Source organism: Chamaea fasciata, unplaced genomic scaffold, assembly GCF_029207755.1.
Source record: "Chamaea fasciata isolate MVZ Bird 193981 ecotype frontalis unplaced genomic scaffold, bChaFas1.0.hap1 SCAF_3, whole genome shotgun sequence".
Classification (NCBI taxonomy): domain Eukaryota; kingdom Metazoa; phylum Chordata; class Aves; order Passeriformes; family Sylviidae; genus Chamaea; species Chamaea fasciata.
Window position 1 is genome coordinate 87,875,059 of NW_027094088.1, and position 23,906 is coordinate 87,898,964.

Consider the following 23,906-nt stretch of genomic DNA (forward strand, 5'->3'; position numbering starts at 1 on the left):
ATTATTTATGTATACTCTTTAGCATTTACTCTAAAATAATGGGAAAGTCGGCAAGTCTTTTTTTCTTTATTGTGCTGGAAACAGTTTTGTAAACAAAGAGGTAGTGACTAGCTTATAAAGCCAACCATCATTGAAGTGCTGTTTGTTGCTTTATGAGGACAACTGTTACCTGTTTCTTCAACTCTTGAATTTTATTAGAATTTTTTCTTTATATTAAGGTCAAGTCTAAAATTGGTGGGGAAAGAAAAGGTGTGTTTGAGGCAAAATGCACATTTATTGTAATGAGAATTTTAAAAAATGTAACAGCCATAATTACTTGTTAAGTCCGCAAAGAGTGTAATTAGGTAATGAAGTTGTTCTCCCTCCCTCCTGAGTCTCTGTCCATCCTGTATGTATACAGGTAGAATGTATGTAAGAGGGTAGAATTCAAGCCTCTCTTAAGTCTGCTAATATATTATATTTAAAAATGATTTTAAGAGCAAAAAACATATTTTAGAGTGAGAAAACAGGCCGCCTGGTTTTCTCCAGCAGAGGTCTCTCCTATTTGACTACATGAAAGCTTTTGGCTTTAATGATTTATAACTGGAATGTGGCAGTCTGCCTACAAGTAACTTTAATTCTTAAAACCTTAAAAAGTCCAAGAACTGTTCTACTTTACCTATCCCTTTCTGGCTTATATGCCCCTAAATGACATTTCAAAATTTTAAGAGAACAGATGTTTTGGTCATAGTAAACCAAATTTCTGCAAAAATATTTTTCATTAATTGATAATCTCAAAAGTAAATACAGCTGTTCATCCATAAATACAAAAAAAAAATCAATTCCTTCTCATAAAGCTGTGTTATATTCTTTAGGAAGCAATATAAGAAAAATTCAAATTCTATTTTAATGTGCTTACACCAATAAAGTATGATAGCATCTACGTTTCTCATTTGACTGCTGGCTTACTATGTAAGTAAAATTATTAAATAAAAACAATAGTGATTATTTCCTATCTTTTCCTTTTTCACTTTACTATTGCTCAAAAGTACGTAACAAACCCTCACCTCCTTGCATGGAAAGTCTCTGAATGCAAGTCTTCAGCATGTACCTGTCAGAAACAAGTAACTATTTTGGGGTGAAGAGGGAAGTGAGGAATGGAGTGTGTGTTATGGAGCAAAGGCCACAAATATCTGAAACTAGGTGACATACATTTGCTTCCACAACACCATACTTGGCGTGTAGCAATGAAAACACTGTCTAGTCAGTTATGGGTGACTTAAAGATAACTAAAGTGCATGAGAGTTACCCCAAGATGTTTTATTAAGCATCTGTGAACATCCTTGTGAGGTTCATTCTCTCCTCTTCAGCTGATTCGAGCCCTAAAGTGATCAGTCTGATGCAACTCTTCTGCAGCTCTTCCCAACAGGCAGCTCATGAAGCCCACCTGGCATTTGAGCAGTACTCAGATTCTTCTCTCCCAGCTTCTCTAAGTAGGGCCTTTTATGGCCATGTGATGCCGGAGAAGGGAGCATATTTAAGGTTCTCTCTGGGGCTTCTGGTGTACTGCCAGTTCCTCAGCAGTCCACACTGCCTTTTGTGATCTGAGCAGTGATTCAGTGTAAAACAAGGAACAAGTAATCAGAGGACTTCCAGCTAACACAAACGTTGGAAGGAGAGTGACTGAAGGCAACGGAGAAGTAAAATCCTTTATTCCTGTAGTAGCAGGATTTATTCCCATTACACTAACTCGCATCCTAGGAACAAATCCTGAAGACTTTTGCTGTTTGTTAAACATTTAACAAAACTCTCCCTCAAGAGCTGTTTTACTGTGGCTCTTTCAGATTTTACATACACAAGGCAGGTGGCAAAGCACTCAGCAAAGTTGAAAAATGTTTACATATTCTTTTAAACAAATTATTTCTGGTAGTTCTGCAGAAAGCATTCCCATCCCTTCCATACAGACAGTTGTAATTTTCACTGCTTCCAGTTTATTTTCAAAGCAGAGATGGATGAACATGTGAGAGGCAGACCACCAGTGATCTTGGAGTAGACTACTTTTGATGGGATCAAAAGAAAATCTTCATATGCAGAGCTGTCAATTTAAAACTTACTCCAAAAATAAGAACAATGTTCTGGTGCATTTCTGTGCCTACAGAAACTTAGTGTAAATATTTAAACAACAAAACACATGTAAAATACTACCAGATATATTCAACAGCACTACTGCTATACAGACCATGGAATTAATTTGGGAAAGACTAATTTTATTTTAAAGATGTTTGAATATTGCTTTTAGTTACTGAGGATTTTTTTTTAATTAGTCTTCTCAACAATGAGCCTAAGAAACATCATTTAATGAAAGTCTACCGCTTCCTTTATTCAGTGTAAGATTTTTAATTTTAGCCAATTTGCCCATGAAGCTATTTGCAAGGTATACAAGTAAAAAATTTACCTTAAAATATATTCATAATTAAAAACAACAATTCAGATGTTCTTAAACTGGGAAGATCTTTCTGGAAAGAAGAGGCTTTTCTACAGCAAAGTGCAAAATACTCTGTCAGCAGCATAGTAAGGTTGTGTACTCAAAGTGGAAAAAGAAAACACCGAAAACCAGAAGAATAAACCTCAGTTTTTCTTTATACGGTGGAATATCTTTGTTGTTTCTGACAGACTCAACAAGATGCCCAGTGTATTTTAATGAGTATAAGAGTAGGTGATTTTGTTTTCACATTTGCATGTTGTTTGGCATTGGTGGATGGTAGTCCACAAAATACCAAGTTACCAGAAGTCCCAAGGGTACAAACACTTCTGCCCTTCTCTCCCCTCTTTGTTCTCCAAAACTCGAAACAAACCCAGCTATGAAGTGTACAACAAATGTGGTGTTCTGAAACTCAGCCTTATATATTCATTTAGCCTACAGTTTCACAGCTATGAAATCAAACACACACAGTAGGTGAGAAAGTTTTATCATTTTAGAATCAAAATATCCCTTAAAATATTTACATTTTACAGTAAAAAGGATAGCAAAACACAAAGTAATGTACAAGCTTAGGTATTCAAGTTTTTGAAGCATGGAAAATGGTGGGAGAAATGAATTTACTACTACAAATTATTTTCAAGAATTTAGGTTAGAAATGCTTTCTTATTAAAACAAGTGCAGTTTAAAGCAGTAACATTCGAGCAGCTCAGCCTTCCAATTTCTGGTCACAAACTGCTTCAGATGCTTAGGAAAAATTTGAAATATAATATAATGAAATACACTTGAGTTTTTTATTGTACTACTGAATAATTTAAAAAAACCCCCAAACTCTTCACACCACCAAGCATATTACATTTTGTTGTAACATGTGGATTCTGAGGCTTTGCTGCAGTCTTTAAAAACAGTGCAATTTAAAAACAAGGTTATTGTATGAAAACCACCTTTAAAATTATCAGAGCATCTTAAAACAGAAGAGAGCACAAATTAACAAAGGCAGCAACTATATTGCAGACTTGACTAAAGCCAACTTCCTCAGCTAAGAAAATTCCTAAGCCTTTATTGCATATTAATAAAAGAAATCTTTAAAATTTTGAATATTCAGCAATGTAAATTTTTTCAAAATATTAAACTCCTACTTCTAGTGATAGTTGGTATAATGAAAAAAAGGATGAGTATTGGTACATTGAGTGGTACCAAAACACAGACTTGTTTCTGCAAAACACCAACACAGAATAAAAAACAATGGCACAATCCTAGCAGGCTCTCTTTTTTTTTGTCATACAAAGTTTTATGACATTACTCTAACAGTTTATTTAAATAGAATTTTAAAAGACTGCCTGCATCTTTTTACCTTTTGCTTTTAGTTCTGTCACTGTGGTCCCTATGTCTCTCTCTGTTCTTTTCACTTTCTCGTTCTCTATGCTTGTCTTTGCTTTTCTCCCTCTCCTTATCTTTTTCATGAGCCTGTTCATCACTTTTAGGCTTCTCTGTCTTTTTTTCTGGATTTCTAGTCTCTCTGGGGCTTTTTCCATCAGAAGTTCTATCACTATGTGGAGATCGTACTCTTTCTTTGTCTCTCTGACCTTCCTCTCTACTCTTCCTCTCTCTCTCTTTTTCCTGGTTTCTGTCTCTGCGCCTGTTTCTTTCAGAATCTTGCTCCCAGTATTTTTCGTTGCTCCACTCTTTTTCATGTCTGTCTTTTTTTTGGTGATGGGTTTCACTGTAAAGTCTTTGTCGATCATTTTTTCCTCTACTGAATCCTCTATCCAAATGCTGTTCCTCTCTGCCCCAAGGATCACTGTGATGTCTTTCTGGTCTCCTACTGTCTTTACTCTGAAAAAAATTTTCTGGTCCCAAAAATCTTGACTGTTTGTGAGCCACTGGTAGCCCCTGTGCAATGGGTCCGGCATACTGTGGTGGCTGACCTGATAAATGAGCTACTGGTGGCCACGGCATCATTGGATTTTGAGGAAAACCAAAGCCAGGAGGAGGAAGAAGTGGAGGTGGTAAATGAGGAGGAAATCCAAACATAGGGTTGTTTTGTGGAGGGAAGTTATGAGGTGCAGGAGCCTGAAACTGAAATCCAGGTGGATTAGATTTAGAATGCTGAAAATTCTGCTGCGGAGATCCAACAGATGAGAAGCTGCCACTTGCAATAGGGCTTGGGACTTTGGAAATAAATTCAGACCGAGAAGAGTTTTCAGTTTCAAAATGAGATGAAGTTGTGGCTGGTCCTCTTCTAAATGAGTTCACTGTTTCAATGTTTTGCATCAATGCATCTTCCTGTGACTGTTTGGTATCTTCTGCATGTGATGCAACTGTGTTATCTGCCTTAGCTGCAGCTGAACTGAACTGTGTCTCACTGGTTTGTGCCTCACTTTGATAAAGGTTTAAGCCCCCTTCTCCAGAATGTTTTTTATTCTCTGGTTCTCCTTGATCATTTCCTGAAGCATTTTGTCGGTCTTCATTTCTGCTAACATCTCCATCCTTGTTTTCTGAAATATTAGTCTGCTGGCTTCGTCCAGCTGCCTGTCGTGGGTCTCTTTTAAGGTTAATAAATGGTGGTGATTTAGAGGTATTAGCAGTAGTAACTTCAGCAGAGCCTACATTAACATTGTTCTCATTGGGTTTTTTCCCTGAATTTGATGAGGAAGAAAAGCTGGAATTTGTACTCCTTCTAACATCCTGCGCTACACTATCCTTGTCCAGTAACTGTCGCTTTGGGTCATTTTCTTTACTTTCTTCAGTTTCTTTATTCTGTGACTGAGCAGACAAATTTGCTAAAAATGCTTCTGTGGAGACATCTGGAGGTTTTCCCTTAAGACTCAGCCCTATCAAAGAACCACCACTTCTTGCAGAACATGAGGTCCCTACAGCTGCTGCATCCACACTTACAGCAGTATTAGTGGATTCTTGAGGATCATCCAAACCAGTCTTTGCTTCACTAACTTCAGCAGTTACATCAGCAACATCCACGGTTTCTTCTTTCAAGTTTGCCTGTTCATTTAATAATGGTATGTCTTCATTAGGACCTGCTTCTGACTTGCTGTGCTCATATACCTGCCCTGTTGTACCCAACAGGCTTTGAAGAATATCATCTACTGGCAACGGTTTATTTGCTAGCTCCAGAGTAGAAGGTTGATTTTCCCATCCAACCAAGACTCCAGGAAGAAACCTGAGAGGCTTTGGTGGTTCATGTTTAGTACTTTCCACCAACGGTTCAATAGCTGCTGGAGCATCATCATTATTAGACGGCTGTGGTTTATTTCTCTGCTTGTGTAGCACAGTTGTGAAGGAATTAAAAAAATTATTTTCCTCTTCTTCTTCTAGTGCCAAGTCATGATGAGAGACTTCAGGTTTGCTTGGCTTGCTTTTCTTCTCTGGTGGCAAGCTACTCAAGGTACTTTCAGCAGCTTCATCTGCAAAACTACTGGTAACACTTGAAACAGCAGTAATCTGCCTCTTCATTTTCTGGCGAATTATCAATCCCAGTAATAAATTTGGTCGATGTATTTCAATCCCTGTACAAAATTGCAACAGCAATTTATCATCTCTATATTTTGGTTAAGGCAGTAATTTTAACAAAAATAACCCCCATATATTTACAATGTACTAGCAAAAGTATTAATCTTATGATATTTGAAATTGTTCTGCTTCTCTCACGTTAAACATTAATAATACTTAAAATAATAAAAAGTATTCTCAGTATTAAAATTATGACTTCAAGCACTGCAAATTAAGATTGCTTCAAGTACACTATAACTGCCAAATAGAGAATATGAGACAGTTATATAGGACATCTAAGCTCATCAGAAACAGCATAGAAGTTAGCATCATGTTAGTCTAACACAGCTACAACACGGTAACAGTGGTAGCAAAGTGTAATAGGAAAAAAAAGTAAACAAACTTGCAAACAAAAAGTCCCTTCATCAATTTGTGTTAGACATACTTCTTAAAAGATTTACCCAGAGCAAATTTCTGAAATGTTTCCCTCATTCCAGGAAAAGCACTGTGCTTCAAGGCATACTATTACCCATCTCCTCACTATCTATTTTGTTCTGTATAACTGCAAAAAAATAAGTTGTAGCTCATTCTCTCTTTATTTTCACCCTGCCTATCTCAAAAAGAAAGATTATCCACAAATTTTTACAACCAAGATAAATTGATGCAAAGTAACTCAAGTGTTCACAGAACAACTGAGAGCCATTTAAGGACCTTTCCTTCCTTGCCCATCTATATTTTAAACTTCTGATAAATTTTTTGTAATGAATTTTGGAATACTTGAGAAAAAAGATTAGTATATTTCAAATAATTAAAACTAGTATTTTAAATTCACAGTATCAATTTGGAACTTATGCCTTCTACCATCTTGTGTGACTCAGTTTACTGACATCGAAACCTACAAAGCTACCTCTGTTAGAGAAAGAAGGTAGCAGACATAAAACAAGGTTGTACACACCAATCTTTTCATCTCTGAACTATCAGAATAATCAAGCAAGGGGAAATTATTGTCTTTTTGAGGAAACTAACAACAATACTATGGAAGACTCATTATGTATTTGAATAAAATAGTATTTTTTAATTTTATTTCCTCTCATATTTCTGTTGCCAACTTCTTTAAGTAGCGTTACAACAATAAAATTCCAAATTCCAAGATGTACTTACCAGGCCCATCAAAAGGCACAAGGTGATGAGGGACTTTATCTGAGGAACCTAAAGGGATGAGGTACAAATCTTTCACTTGCTTCATATTGTTGGCCGCGACACCGTAACGTTTTCTACTGCTGAAGTAGGCAAACAACAATGCATAGGAGATCTGATCCTCCTCAGTTACTGGGGTAAAGCGAACCACACAGATCTCCTGTTCACAAGAGAGGGAAAAAGATGGTCAAGAATATTTTTCTTTGAAATGCTATTTTTTTTATTGACTGCTCTTTATTTAAAAGAACGGTGCTAAGGAGAAAAAGCTATGCCAAAATGGCAGAGAACAGAAGAGACAGAAGGAGCAGAAACATGGCCAAAAATAATTCAGAACTAGATAAAACAAATAGAAAGTGTCTAGTATGAAAAAATTAAATGAAGTGCATGATGAAAGAGTCAATATTTTAACAGCAAGCTAAATAACAAGTTTCAGGGAAGCTTGCCAGCTTCCAATTATTCCATTCCTTACCCTTAACATCACTAGAAAGCTGCATTTTGTAGTTTGTTGTGTCCAAGATATCCATTAATAACAGTGCAAAACCAGTAATTAGATGCCAGAATTATGCCCAAAGCCCAGCTCAGGAGCTGATGCTGAACTGATACTTTTTAATGGCTTAATGAACAGCCTGGAAGATTGAACAGAAGATCTGCAAAACTGAGATGACACCTAAGCAGGGGCAGTGGTGGATATGCTGAAGTGCTGACAGCCATTCAGAGGGACCTCAGAAGGCTGAAGTAACAGGCTGACCTCTGCCAATGTCAGTAAAGGCAAAATGCAAAGTCTTGCACTTGGAGCTGGAGGAACTCCATGCACCAGGAGTGGTTGAGGGACTGACTGGCTAGAAAACCACTTGGCATAAGACACTGTGGGGATCCTGGTGGACAAGCCCAGTATGAACCGGTGATGCGTCCATGCCAAGAAGACCAACTGCAATCTGGGTATCAGAATCAAAGCAGTCAGCACACCAAGGAAAAGGCTATTTATTTCTATCCAGCACTTGTGAGACACCACCTGGAAAGACTTTCAAGTTTTGGGCTGCCCAGCACAAAGACAACTGGCACACAGTAGGACAAGTCCAGCAAAGAGCCACTGAGATTGTTTTGCACAATGTAACACTACTGAAAATGAAAGGGTAACACTTGAGAGGTGAAGTGGTATCCAAACATTCCTGATGAGTTACTGTGTCAAAGGAAGACAGGTATTCTCAAACAGCAGATGACAGTTTCAGGTTAGGCAGGAAGAAAATAAATCCCAGCAGTTGCTACCCATCCCATTCAACATAACCATAAGATATTCCTAAAGTTCACACATTTTGCAAATTTTTCAGAGAGAAAAAAATCAAGTATTTTTAGGATGACTAAGATGCATGTTAAACAGCATGTCTTTACTAGGTAAAATTCTTACCTTGGTCCCTGAAGCTTTGATTTTTTCTACATAATCCCAGACAGTGTGGGGAGATATCCTGCCACCTACTTGAATACTATCAGGTAAATCCTATGAGAAAGGACAACAGAAATGTGAATCCAAATAAATCTTGTGGTATGTACTACTGTTTCATGAATTCAAAACATACTTTGCTCTTTTATTTCTTAAATTGTAATTTAAAAATATCACTAGAAGCTACAACAGAAGAAAAAAATTAAATTTTGGACATTTAAGATTTTCAGTGCAAAGTTAACAATATGTACTAAATTAGCTGTCATTCAATAATATTCATCTATACCTTGCCAAAACTATCCCTTCTGGTAACATTAACTGCAAACATAACTGTACTGTGCTCTGGGAACACTCAAGCTATCTGTCAGATCACACCATAATGAGAGCTCCACACCTATGTTTATAATAAACTTTCAAAATCTTCATAATGAGGGAAAAGCATAACCTACATGTGCATGTAAATACAAATGTAAATTCTTCTTGGATACTACTGAATTCACTGTTCCCAAGCAAAATAAACAGACTTTCAGAAAACTAATTTTTTTGAAGTGAAGCAGAAGAGTTTTGAAAAGCACATCATACTCATATACGAATCCTTTAGTACTAAGGATTACTGCATGCCCTGCACTTCCCTGAAGATCTACAGTAAAGACAATCTTATTAATAGAAGACCTAAGTTCTTTTAATTAGAAAGTTGATGCATCCTGTGTAGCTGTCAAGAAGGAAAATTGAGCCTTATAAGCTCTCTGATCTTTATTTTGTGACATGACGACAATTATTATAAGCAGTTGCATGCTCTTCTGGTCTCTCAGACACAGAAGAGAACATTACATAAATGTTTTTCCTCAGGGACAATTTAGTCACAATGCAGTATTAGGATCAGAATTGCCAAATAAGCAAAAAGAACCCCAAACTCCATTACGCAGGTTTCTGTTACAGATGGAAAGATGAACCACTGCTTCATGTAATGAATGATGTTTGACATACAAATATAGACCTTAACCTATGTCCTCCCACAAATACTTTATTCAGTACAATGATCATGCATCATTGTCTTCCATCATTATACTAATAATAGCCTACAAGGTAAATAAGTTGGTAAAATTAATAAATGAATTCTTCATTCTTTTCAATAAACATAAGTACCTCTGTTAGATACTCAAAGGAGCCAGAAACTGGATAAGCCTTAATAACAAATTTTGCTACTGAAGGCATATTGATAAAGCCCTTCCAGATGAAATTCAGGCGTGCCAGAAACAGACTTTCACATTCCACAGTACCAGGTGTTTCTGACCTAAAAAAAGGACAAACAAAAACCCACTTGGTTTACAACATGATATATCATGCAAGACAGTGTAAATCACAATTCTCCTTGATCACAGAAATGTAGTATTATCAAGAATTTTCTTTTCCAGTTAAGCACACTGGAGGGTGAACAAAAAAAGACAGGCAGGCAACCATGTTTCTCATCTTCCAGTGGAGTAGCTCTATGGTACAGGAAGGAAAGTCAGATAAGCAGCGTATTAGTTTACTAGTCAATATTTTTTAAAAATAGAGAAGTTGTTTAGTCTGAGAATTATCGGATGCTACTACTGAAGAGGACTCAAATGCATACAAGCGCTGCAGAGCCAGAAGGATGTTCCGCCGCCATAGCTAAAAGATGTCAACACACTGCCTGCTGGCCTACACTGCTTTCGTAACTCCTACATTTTGTGCCACCACTGTCTGTCCACCGCCTGAATGCCTGTGTCACCCTATTCTCTCCTTGTCCCACAAGCTGGCTCCTCATGTCTTCTCACCTATGCATCATTTGCACACCTTCTGTGAGTGCACCTGCACAAAACTGGTTTTCCTCCCTTCCAAAAACAGCCTGTTTGGTCTACAAAGCAGCTGAGACAAATAATGGGGTGACTTAAATAATTTCACAGAAGAGTGTTTCTCAACCTGAGAGTTTCCTTATGAAAAAGATTACACATTTCAACATTTCCCAACATGTTGCTATCAAAATATTCTAATCACGCTATTAGCAGTTTTAAACTGCCCAGCAGTACCAAATGCTGTGCTGTTACAATAACACTGTAACCTATGTTTATTTCTGTCTACACTGGAAATTACCTTGAACCTGCTGTAAGCTATTCAAAAACCGAAGTTCACTATCCTTGGTAAAAGATCACACTATCCCGATAAAGGCAAATTTTGGCATGAACTCCGGTCAATTCTAAATAATTGGGAGTTCATTTTTTTCTAGAAAAACCTCCCTCAAACCAGAAAGAAACCGCCTCATAAACTGCAATTTACTTTGTAGTGAGTAGCAGAGAGTGGAAGAAAATGAAGAGAGCTGACAACAAATACAGTATAACATCCAACAAGCTGCTGTTACCTGCCATTTCTAGAAAAGCACTACCTTGGAATTTGAAACTAGCCTGATTTATCAGTGTAAATGCTTTATTTAGAGGAATCTCAAATTCCCTGAATTTATATATATACATACACAAAGACTTGTTTAAATGCAGCACTATACTTATTACAAGCCTTAACAGCAAAAGACAATATGAAATTTACGTACTGGTTTTTTGTAATATGAACTCTTATTAAACCTTGCTGCATCAGAAAACATTGGATTTTTGGGAAAAGTAAACTACGTGCCAATTAGAAGTTTGCAATCACAACAATATATGTAGTATTATGTATATAAATTAACATCATTTACTCCAGCAGAGATCTCCATTCTAAAAATGTGTACAACTTCTAGTATCCAAAGGGACTAATGAAATGCCATTAAAATCTAGCTTTAGACATAAGAGCTGAACAAGATTAATAATGTCTTTCATTTAAAAATACTGTTTCTACAGCTTATATTACTTTGGGAGAGGTGTGAATGACTTTGATGAGTCTTGCTTATCATCTTCCAGTAATTCTGAAGCTAAAATACTTGACGTGGAGGAGAGGGCGTCGGCGATGCTCTCGGCTTCATTGTCTGACTGCTTCCGTGCCACCCCAACAGACACCTTCACCTTCTTCCCAGACAGATCATCAGTAGGTGGTGCCATCCGCCCTGCAGAAATGGAAGCCCAATGGGTTTCATTTTTAATTAAAGAAACAAAAAGAGGACTTCCTCTGAACACAAGGAAGACACACAAAAAATACTACATTGTAGCATTGTAGAGGGCAGTTTCCACAGGAAAAAAAGAACCCTGGAAAAATACCTTGGGAAACCCCATTCTTAGTGCCATAAGCAGAAGGCTGACTAACATGCTCTCTTATGCTAATCGTTACCAGAAAGTTCTCAGTTCTCTGTGTTATTGTAGGTTGATTTTTGATGCAAGAATTGTAATACTCCTAATTGTTGTCCCCTATTGGACCCTGCCCTCAGAGCCCACCTTAATTCCCCTCCCACAGCAAGGTGCATTAAGTACCCCTGTCCACCCCTAAACCCCGCCTTTGGCCTCGTGCCTTTTGCCCCTTGTGCTGCTTTGTCCGGTTCAGCCCGATACAGTGGACGCCTTATTGTTTGGTATTTTTGTATTATTAAAATTCCTTTTTGGACAACGGATCGAAGCTGTCTCTCTCCATTCACGTCGCCGTCGGGTTGAGTCCCGAGGAAACTCAAAGGGGTCTGACAGTCTGGGCGAGACCCCAGAAGTTTCACTACATATTGCCATTGAAGTGGGATGGGATACGTATTTTTCACATATTTATGCAGCTGTATAAATTAATACACTGTATACATTTATATAGTTCTAAACATAAATTTGCCACATAGGATAAAGAAATGAGCAATCTACAGTAGTATGTACATCCACCATAGGTATTTCACTCTCTGAAGCTGGTTTTTTTTTAAAGAAGACAAGTTTATGCCAATATACTATCTTTTAAATGGTCTCTCTTGTAAATTATGAAGTAAAACATTCCTCCCATAACTCTGTCAGCAAACTAAGTAAAAACCCACATTTATTTAAATTCTTGAGGGATACTGAGATTTATGACTGAAAATTACAGAAGTGTGATCTATTTATTTGCGTGTGCTTTCCCAAATTACCTATGCAGATTTTGCAGTTTAGATCGAAGAGATGATTTTTATGTTGACTTGTGGTGTCTGGAGATGCAGATTCATTTATTTCTTTATCCTTTTCAGCTTCTTCTGACTTCTCAAACAACTTCGTATTAGGTTCCTAAGAAAAGTCAAACACATTCCAGTAAGGCTTTTTTTATCCCTCTGTTAATAGTCCTAATATTGCTTTAAAGTTTTACAGTGCTTTCCTCCCTTCAGACATAAAGCTCTTCCTTCAGCTGCATAGCCTAAAATTCCATCACAAAATCTTCAAATTCATTACAATAACTAATTGGTATTATCAAATATCTTCAGGTACTATTTAGAATATTTTCTAATTTCTATTTTCTATTTCCTACTACTGCCAGAATTCATCATACAGTCACAGAGAGAACATAGAAGAAACCAACAAAATCACCAGACCAAGAAGTCAGCACAGATAAAAGAAAATAAAACTGAAACCAGACCTAACAGATAATTATACACCTGAAAAACAAAATCATAAATAAAACACTTCACAACCATACTGCCTATGAACTAAAATACACTGTAGTGCCACGGTTTCTTTTATACCTGAATTTCCATTACTTCCTCTTGTTCTTTCATTGGTGTCTCACTTTCAATTTCTATTTCTCCTTTGTGAGTAATTTTTGTGATAGGTCTTCTTTCAACCTCCCTCTGCTCTTTCTCAATCATTTCAATTGTCTGTGAAAACAAGAAGTTATGCGTAATTATTCCCATATGGTAAAATTTGGCAATCCAGAAATACAAGAGATAACTGTATTGCAATTAGGAAACCCTCTAGGAAGAAAAGTGATTATTTTGCAAGTGTCAAGTAATTTCATAAAGCCAACGTGCAAGCAGCCTGTCTGACTTCTCCTACAGCATAGCAGCAAGTACTTACGAGGCATGCATTTAAAAAAGTTATAAAACAAACCCTCAACACTAAATTAAAATACTGGTAATTTTGATCTCCCAAAAGCCAAAGAAAAAATACATCATTTTTTCCCATAATAATAGGGACAATGTAGGATATAAACAGATGCAAATTTGTATCATTTTTCAACAGCTTGTTTTTTAGAACAGAAGCCTAATGGTTTCATCTCAAAAAAATTTGAAGGTATTTTTAAAAGTAATGGAGATGCTAATTCTGATAGCATTGCTGCTTTGCTTTTCTTGCAATAAAATAAAATATAAACCATTATTTCTAATATTGTCTCTTAAAGCACATTTCCATTTCTTACACCAAGAAGGGGTTGTGTTGGCTGTGCCAATTATCTCAAGACTGATTTACTGAGGAAACAATGATTCTATGATTGCTTTATCTGTCTGAAAAATACCAACATGCTTTTGAACATCCTGGGGAAATAAAAAAATATATTAGCAAGCAGCCAACAGCCAATGTAAACATGTAAAATAAATAGCCAATACACTGCTACTTATTTTACATGTTTCTAGAAATTTTGAAGCATTTCTCTGAAATAATTAGGACCCTTCAGCAATTTTTTTGAGCAGCATACACTTTTTTGGGAAGGTATTTCTCATAGCAGTAGAATATTATTTTGCATGGTCTGTTTTCAGAATTTCACTGATGTTTATAAAAATAAATGTAAAATAGTTCCACTACAAAAGATGGGCTTTGGATAGATACAGAATGAACAAACTTTTCATTCTTTATGGCCCTTGAAACAACTCAAGATAATCAACAAGTGTTTTTCCAGAGAAAGTGGGAAAAAGTTATCATGATTCATAAACAGGTCTAGTCACAATGTGCAATGACAAGGAAAAAACACAGGAATAATTACTATTGCAAAGCACATTGCAGTCTTTAAAACAGCATCCCACTCTACTAAATTAGTTGCTACCAAACATTTGTTCTGAGCATACAGCTGAATTTACACTACCCAAACATCATGCTTTTAAGTTCTACCATGTGGAATATAAATATCAAAGATCCTGTAAACATAAATCCAGATTTTGTAAACTAGAAAAATTTTAATGGCCATTTCCAAGCAGCTGCAGTTACTGTCAGACTAAATGCCCAACAAATAGAGCAATGTCTAACAAAAAGGAATTTTCTATAAAAATAATACAGGTCCTCTTATTCCAGTTTCTCCTTCTAAACTGTCAGCACAGTATATAGAATGACTTTCTGTTTCAAGATGTCATGCTTAAACTAACCTAGTAAACTTCCTACACTTTCTTGGGGTTTTTTGGTGCTTGATTTTTTTTGTTTGTTGTCCCTTTAAGGCTGCTTTTCTGACTGGCAGATCAGGTTTTCAGCTCTGGATTTATTTCTTGGGGACTGATTTGTAATGCTTCAGTAGTAAGTCAGAAATAACACCATTTTGCTCTGGTTTCATTTGTCCAAATAGATCTCTCTCCCTCTTTAAGAAACTGATGTTTATAAAATGCCAGCAACAGCTTTAAAATCTTATGATAAATAAGGGCAAAGGAGCCTTCACTCTTGAGGCAGAAAGAAGAAAGAGCAAGCAGCAACAAAGTTGCAAGGCAAAGGCAAGTGCATGGTTTTCTCCCCTCAGAAACTGGCTACACTCCTTTCACTTCTGCCCTAACAAAGTCTTTGGATTTTGAGTACTAAATTAATTATAGAGATCCTCCTGCTTGGTTGCAACATCCATTCTGCTCTTTCAGCATACGCTTAACCTGTAAACAGAAGTTAAGCTTAAGCTGTCAAATAAACAACGTAAGTTGACAAATCTCACATGTCTGTTTTCTCTCTGTCTCCAAGCAGCCAGTTCTTTGGAAGCCAGCTCTTCTGGGCTCATTTTTATTAGATGATCTGGAGTAACCTCGCCTTTCAATACTTTCTTAAATAATATCTAGAAGAAAGAAGAAAAGTAACCATTGCTATCAAGACAAAAATAGCGTGCAGCAAGAAATAGATCAGAGAAGTAACATACAACATGCTCTGTACAGCTAAATAGAGTGTGTGGGTTTGCAAATATCTCCACTGCAGGAAGGAGTAACAGATTTTATAACATAAAAAGCTTAATTCCAGAGCTCCATTTATTCAACATAACAATGTATCTACATATACCCCCAATGATGGAACATTTAATTAACTGCTGTTTCAAAGGAGAAAGAGTTTATGCCCGCTGCAGCAGTAACTCAGTTTACTGGTTTTGTTTTAAAAGGTGCAAATCCTCTGCATTACATAACAAAGAGAACAAAGTATCAGAGAATATCTATGCTTCCTGACTAAATGAAGGCCTAGGGCAAAGAAAAGACAAACAACTACTTTAGTAGTATGAGCAAAGAGAAAACAGAAGTTAACTGTTAGATAAAAGTTAAGATAGAAGTTCTTATAACTTACAGTTGGCCAACTGTAATGGCAAAATACTGTAAACAAAGCTACTTGATCAGAATAACTGATAAAGGACAAAAGACAGAAGCCGAGGAGGTATGATGCTAAATAATGAGCTTTTAGAAAGCAGAACAGTGAGTGAAGACCAAGCTTGAAAAATCAGGGTATGAAAAAGCACAGTGAGGAGATCCTGGACAGAAAAACACTAGGTGTAGTAAACAGCAAAAAATTATGAGGGGCAGAGGAATATCTAAATAACACATCAGTGGTAAAGAGAAACACAAACTAGACAGGCTACATCTGCTACAGTTTGAAATAAAAAAAATAAAATTAAAAAAACAACAACAACAAAAAAAAAAAACACAAAAAAAAAAAAAAAAAAAAAAAAAAAAAAAAAAAAAAAAAAAAAAAACACCAACAAACAAACAAACCACAAACCACGGGTACACTGGGAGCAAGGAGTTGGAGAATTAATGATGGGGAAGAACACAGAGGACACGGAGTGCCCAAAGAACAAACAACATCAAAAAGCCAAGGAAACCTAAAAAAAAACCTCAAACAGGTTAAACTGAAGGAGGATTGATAATGTTTCTACACTTAAGACTAGTCCTTTAATCCACAGGAAATCAAGAATTTCTGCAAAGGACAACAGACAAATAACACATACATTATTTTTAGGATCTTTCAGATTGAACATTAAGCTTCTGTATTTGTTCTTATACTTCGCGTCAGTGTCTCGAAAAAAAGAAAACAGCTCTCTTTCAATCCTTGTGGCAACTTTGGCTGCTCTCTCCTCAGGAATCTTTAAACTGGAGTCCATCAGTCTATAAGAGAACACAATGGCAAAAATTACAAAATGCATCCAAATAATTAACAGTATTTCCTTCGCCTTCCAAGGGAAAATATTTATAAATACAAATTAATAATTTCATTTCTCACTATATCTTTACCTTTTCATAAGAATTTCCTTAAGAGACTGCTTAACACTTTGTCTTATCTGATCAGCAGAAGGCTTGGAAGCTGGCACAGCTGGCAGGTGTGTTGCACTAACAGATCCTTTCTCATTTTTCTTTTTCTTAATTTCTTGTTTCTCATGCATACCTATCAAAACACAGAGTTAAAAAGTGTAAAATAGTCAAGTAGGTTTACTTATAAATTTTCACTGCTGATGGAATTGCTTTCATGAAATCTTATTTTTAAACTGCTAAGAATTGATCCTCAAGAAGAAGGAATGGACCCCAGGATGGATGGTTTGTGTTTGACTTGTTTTCTTTTTCTTCTTTGGTTTGGATTTTATGTTACTTAGATTAATCCAGAATAAAATCTACCGTAGCAGAAACAGGGGGTTTGCCCTTTGATTTACAGTATTTCTTCTACACCAAATCAAGATGACTAGGGCTCATTAGCTTGATCGTAAGTATGATTTTTGACTCTGAATTTTTTAACAGCACAGATTCATTTTTCAATGAATAAACTGAGAAATAATGTATTATAGAGCACATAAAAGCATAATAAGCTATACTTTAAAACAACATTTTACACTAAACTTAGCATTTCTGCACCTGTCACCATAAAAATTATTTCAATTATAATAATCTTGTATTCTGATACAGGTAACACTCAAGGTCATTATAAGGTTTGTGTCATAAATAATACAAATAATGGATAAGTCTAATCAAACTAAAATCAATAAAGAAAAGTTACTAATTTTAAGAGAGTCAACTGAAAGCTCATTTGTATCAGCATGTGAACATGTCACTAATTTTAAGCAGCAGCCTTCTATTTAGGAGCACAGTGGGAAATGAATAATTTTTTTTTTTTCATTTTATAGTCAGAAAAAAAGGAACAAAATGAAGACATAAAAATTTCTAGAATGCGTCACCATTGGCAAAAGACCATAAGAGCTAAATTATATATTTTTAGACAAAAATTCAAAGCTTGAGTTTCACAGCAAAAGACATAGTTCTCACACAAAATCTCACTAGCTTTGCTGTTGAGATTTCAGTCCCAAATGACAACAACTTCACATTACAATGATCTTAGAAGAAAAATGCTTCCTGGGAGGGAGCTGGAGAGAGGAGAGAAGTTGCTGGGAGGGTAAATAACCTCAACCTGTCAACTGAAGTTTAGATGAAAATCTGATGACTCAGCAAGCAATATAATGTTCCCCTTTGGAGTTGATAAAATTGTCAATTCGTTATTAACAAAAGATATCAGTAAGTCAAAGTATTATTTATACCGTTATTAAATCAGTTTTATGTATTCAAAGCATTTAATCATATTTTATGAAAGAGTATTTCTAAATCTCATACAATGGAAAATTAAGTCTAATACAGAGACGTCTGTGTACTTCTCCACTTTTGATTATATGAGCATCCTCTACTCTTGGAAAACAAAACATACACCTACCTAGTACACATCTATCTACTAAATAAAACTGAAAAAGAAATGAGAAATAAAGACAATAAATGTTATGGGAACAAACAGCTCTTCAGATCATCATCATGTCCACTATGGAAAATTTGAAAAACTGATGCTATAAAGAAAGGAATCATCCTTCATTGTACATAGATGTGAATTGCATCATGGAGGACATCCCCAAACCTTGGTACCTGATTTTGTGGACCTTTCCACTGTACTAGGGGATTCTTTACTTATTTTTTCATTTTTATCTTCAGGGGACCGCCGAGGAATTGCAGCAGTTTGTGATCCTTTTCGAGCAGGAACATGCTGCCCTTTTTTAATATCTGAGTCTCTGGACTCTGGTAAGTTCTTCCCATCCCCAGATTCCTGAAAGAAACATTTACACATGTTAGCACACTACTGAATGCTACAATCAACCTCTACGTAATTACCACATATTTTTCCCATTTTTTCCTTTTTATACTGTATAATGTATACCCTGGATGTATGTGCCACCATATAATTTTCTGAAGAATTACTGAACAATATCCCAAATTACTGCCAAGCATTGCTTAACAATCTTTTTTAAATACTGACTCAGGATACAGCACAGTCGATTTGCATTCAAGCTGTGCATTGACAACTACCAAGTTTGCAGTTATTTTAGAAAGTCAGGGATACCTATGAACATCCCTTAACCCATTTTAGCCACAAAAGCCACTGCTGTTTAGAAAACATATGTAAATTAAAATTGAGTAGAACAGCTTACATTCCAGAATTTCAATACTATTACTACTCAGAAATAAGACAGGATTACCGATGATTACGTTATCACGAATATGACATTATATACTAACAGACTGAAGAATTGTCTCAGTAATTTTTGTAAATTATCCTTTGGTTAGTAAAATTAGACACAAAAAGTAGAAAAGCCCCAATCAAAGCACTAGGCATTTTTTACTACATACAATCTCAAATAAAAACAATCAAAACTAAAATACTGTTGTCATGTTGTTTCACATTGTTTATCTGCAGCTTATAACACATAGAAAATTGACAGATGTCCTCTAATACGTTTAGAAATCTGAAAGAAAAATGCACTAGGTTCTTCAGCATTTCTTTGTAAACCTGTATGTGTATAGGTTTATACACACATACAGGAATAGGACTTTAATGATCTTTATGCGCTCCTTCCAGCTCTCGATGTTCTATATGCACGTGACATGCCCATTTCCCTGCTCAATTTAAGAAGAGTTTAGCATTACCCTCTTGAAACAGTCAAGCCAGTTAGAAAATGAAGTAACTTTGCAAACTATTTAAATTAGATTACTATTATTATTATTATTACTATTTAAATATGTCTGAAACATGGTCTATTAATTGGCAATTGGGCAAGCAGAAACGTCCCATTGATGTTACAAATTCTAACCCCTGTAAAGGAGAACTTAAAACATTAGACTCACCCGTCTGAAGATTTTGACTTTGTGCTTCCCAGTGTCCTCCGTTTGCTTTGTTTTTTCAGTTGTTGTATTTAGATTACAAATAGGTGTTTGCTTTGACACCCCCAGTTTTTCACACTCAATTGCTTTTTCTTCTTTATGCTCAAGTTTCACTTGAGTATCTGGTACATTTTGATCAGAACACTCCATTTTTTTGTCTTCTTCAGCACAGCATTTCACACACACATACTCTTTATCTTCTTCACCCATCTGCTGTGCTTGAGAAAGGCTCAGTCCAACACAATCACCATGAAACCAATCATCACATCTACCACAACCCACCATAAACCTGAAAACAAAGTAAGATATAAGTCAGTGAAAACTGTGAAAGAAGACTATGAAAGAAGATACAGCACCTTCAGCAGGATATATCGTAACTGGTTTGATTTGTGCATCTCAATCATTTGTTCTTACCTAGTGAGTTTCTTTGGTGCTTTACATCCATTTCCAGCCTTACAACATGGTATGACCTTCCTGAGACAGGTGGGTTTTTTTGCCTTTTTGTTTTTTACAGTAGTCCAAGAGACTATCAAAACCTCACTGTGTTTGTGTAACTTGCTTCCAAATCTAATCAAGCTTCTTTTCAGACTACTATCAATGTTCTTATGAATGTCAAAAAACAAAACCAAAAACCCAGCAACTCTGTAACACGGTAAACTTGTTTGAAAAGACTTGATAATTTTCTGCAAGGTATTATCCTTGCTTTCTTACAAGTATGATTGTCATCATTCCTCAGAAACACATCAGCAGTTGCAATCTTGCATAGCAGTATGAGGTCTTTACATGTTTTCAGACACAATGGACATATCAATCTATTCTAAATTAGTTGGTATTTTACGTCTCATTCCTTAGACCATTATAATTAAATTATTTCTAGAAAGTTGCTTTTCATTGTTTGCTGGAGAATATGGAGCTTGGCTTCCAAAACCACCTGTCCAGCTTGCAGTCACTGCTTTCTTTTAAATAAGGTACACACTTCTGCGCTACTCAGCTATTTTTTTCAGAGCTAATACTTAAAGAATGCTTCAAACATCAAAATTACTATCTTTTAAAGGACATCCTTCAACTCACAAGTCACTTAACTGCATCATTTTAAAAGTAGAATCAGCTTGAGATACAGATAGCATTTTCAAAGCATTGCAAAGATCACCTGGTCTAAAATAAAAGCATAATTTCTGACTATTTTGTGGAAGAATTTTGAAAATTTCATCAGGCATCATGAATACCTAATTGTACTGATAGTCACAACTTCCAGTGCAACTACTTAGGAATGATGCGAAATTTCAAAGTTCCACAGGCTAAAAACCAACTACTCCCAGGAGACTTCCATGGGAAGGAATAATTCCATGGGTAGGAATTATTTTTCACAAATAATGAACCTGGCTTTCAAATTATGTAGGAAGATCTCTTGTGATATCCACTTACATTCTCTTTCCCCTTTCAAATTTTTGACAGGGCAGGAGAAGTGAGGGTTATTTGTTGTTGTTTTTTGTGTGTGTTTTCTGTTGTTGACGTGTCAATTTTTATTTCTTTCTTTTCATTTTGTTTTATATGTACATAAACTATATTCAAGATACGTACTTTTACATATAGTCTGGACAAAGAAAATCCAAAAAGACTGCAAGCGTATTCAAGAAAGTAGAAGTTCTTTGTTAATACTAAAAAATTATTTACTGAATTCCTAGGTTTTGAAATTCATAGAAGACAGACCTGACTTAAAAAGTCATTCATGAAAACCTGGTTGTATCAGCAATATATTTAAGATCTAAATACAATGACCTGCAAACTCTATTTCTTTCACCTAGTATCTTAAAGGTATCTTCCATAAGGTGATTCTAAGCAAAGTAATTCCTAACTTATGTATGTCCCCACTCAGGCTAGGATCTGCTACCAGTTGACTTACCTACTTGGCAGAACCACATAAACATTACAGGATGTGTTTAAAGCAACTCTCATTCTCCAGAACTGTACATTAATGTTCCAGGTGGCTTGATGCAGGTATTGTATTCAAAAATTTAACAGCAGACATTTGAAACAAGAGAACAGAAGAAAAAAACTGTCTTTATGTTCTCTCTCCCTACTCAAAATACATGTCAGGATTACATTTTGCTGAAGAAAATATTATTTTGATGCAAAAGAACCCTGAGAAGTTTTAGAGGTCCATCAGATTGAGAAAAGGCTATGATGATAGGCTGAACTGAAGTTTGTAGATTTGAAGAAACTGGTTTCTAAACTAGTTTGGGAAGAAAAATATTTTCTCATTTTGATTTTTTTTTCTGAGCTGCAAGTACATTAATAGTATTACTTGTGACTAGCAAACAATATCTGCCCATCTACTTCATAATTTTAATTATGAATGCAGAGGTTCCTTCATGTTTTGTCAGTATCTCAATCTTTTCAGATTCACGTTCCAGCAAATTGCAAGAACAAGAAAGGTAATGCTAGGGCACAATTACCTCTGATGGTCTCAGCAGAGTAATACCACAGCATTTGGTATGGTATTTCATACACAACAGAAGAACAAGAAAGAAGTGACAGGACTGCTACACAAAGCTCACTGCTCCTTTCCGAGAACCTAGAGCCAAACGTGCATGGGCAGGAAATATAAGGTGAGTGTCTGTTTCGTAACTGCAAGGGTCCACAGTGGGTGCTTTACACAGAACACATACCACTCCAAAAAATACTAGTGAAGCTCTGGGAACACTGAAACTGTTACAAAAATTCCCCATGTAAGATTTTCTTCAAAAGCTGATATAAATCAAACCACACAGCCAAAGCATCATGCTTAAAACGTGTTTTGGTGTCCTAAGAAACTAATGCCTGTTGTTCAAAAATAAAAGGAAACCAAGAATACACCATCATGAAGCCACAACTGCTATTAATTGAATTTTTATTAAAATATATGTATTTTTTTCCTCAGTTTGTAAATTCAGGCATCAGAGACTAATTTGTTCTACGAGGAAGATGGATTGCAGCGTTTAGTAACCAAAACAAACTTTTGATTCATATTTAGAAAATGAATATTTGCTGAAGAGATTAAACTAAAGCACACAAGATGCTGCACACCTTCAACTTTAAATTGACAGCACATGGAATTTTTCAGCTTAGCTCACACGTATTAAGGGGGGCAATAAAAATGTTGTGTAAGTAAGGCACCAGGATAGGCATCCAGTCTTAAATCTTTATTTTCAGGTCTATCAAATAAATAATAAAATTTTTAGAAGTCAAAAAACCCTACAATAAATTCAGCTCAGAAAAGATCATTCTTCACTAAGACTACACAGAGAGAGAGAGAGAGATGTCATTCAAAGAAACCACTGAAGATGGAAGATTCATTTGGCTTCATTCCAGTCTTCCCAACAAGGTTTCAGTTACACTGCATTTAAACACACACAACACAACTAAACACAATAAAACTTCAGAATTTAGGATTCAGAAACCAAGACTACAAAAAGAATCAGGAAACGTCCATGATACCTGTTCTATAAAACAGAATGCACTGTTTACAATTGTTTTGTTCAAACCTAGTTTTACAAAATGGTAATAAAAATACTGGTGGCTGCCTGCCTAAAAAAATCACTATTTCTACTAACTGGGGTTTTTTCCCACATTAGTCAAATGCAAGACTGGAACTTTTGAGGCTGAGAGAGAATATACCGGTTTTGATTCCAGTAATGTAGAAAATCCTATTTACCACAAGGCCACTTTTACATCTCTGTTTCTCTCATCTGCAAACAAAACAACTATGATTTGTAGCAATTATAATTATGTAATAGGCAATGTTCAAACTAAATAGGGGAGTCAAGAAAAACTGAAGCCTGGTTTGAAGGCTCAAGGATGTCCTTTTGTACAGTTGTTATTTTTGACTGAAGCGGTTCTGGTATCTTGGACTAGTGAAACATCAAAGTTTCTGACTGCAGACTGCTTCAAATTTGAAGTGCAGGAGTTTTACCCATGTTGTAAGGCTGGTTTGGAAGATGTAAAGCTGAAAAAGAAAGAAAAATATGTTTTAAAATACTAAATCA

The 23,906-nt window shown here is 35.8% G+C and overlaps 1 protein-coding gene across 4 annotated transcripts in view; it reads right to left on the reverse strand.

Moving 5' to 3' along the window:
- Positions 1–3,298: 3,298 nt before the first annotated feature.
- PHF3 (PHD finger protein 3) overlaps positions 3,299–23,906 on the reverse strand; it is a 49,935-nt gene continuing 29,327 nt past the window's right edge. For 3 of the 4 annotated variants that reach the window (XM_066179727.1, XM_066179726.1, XM_066179728.1), the window contains exons 4-15: positions 19,846–20,170; positions 18,592–18,769; positions 16,930–17,080; positions 16,647–16,803; positions 15,378–15,494; positions 13,225–13,356; positions 12,640–12,772; positions 11,463–11,655; positions 9,747–9,894; positions 8,568–8,657; positions 7,127–7,322; positions 3,299–5,982 (exon numbers count right to left, since the gene is read on the reverse strand). In XM_066179727.1, the coding sequence (XP_066035824.1) occupies positions 3,809–5,982; positions 7,127–7,322; positions 8,568–8,657; positions 9,747–9,894; positions 11,463–11,655; positions 12,640–12,772; positions 13,225–13,356; positions 15,378–15,494; positions 16,647–16,803; positions 16,930–17,080; positions 18,592–18,769; positions 19,846–20,170 (3,994 nt within the window). In that variant the 3' untranslated portion in view covers positions 3,299–3,808. Of the gene's footprint in view, positions 5,983–7,126; positions 7,323–8,567; positions 8,658–9,746; positions 9,895–11,462; positions 11,656–12,639; positions 12,773–13,224; positions 13,357–15,377; positions 15,495–16,646; positions 16,804–16,929; positions 17,081–18,591; positions 18,770–19,845; positions 20,171–20,295; positions 20,618–23,906 lie in introns of those variants that run through there. The other variant, XM_066179729.1, reaches the window with a different exon arrangement.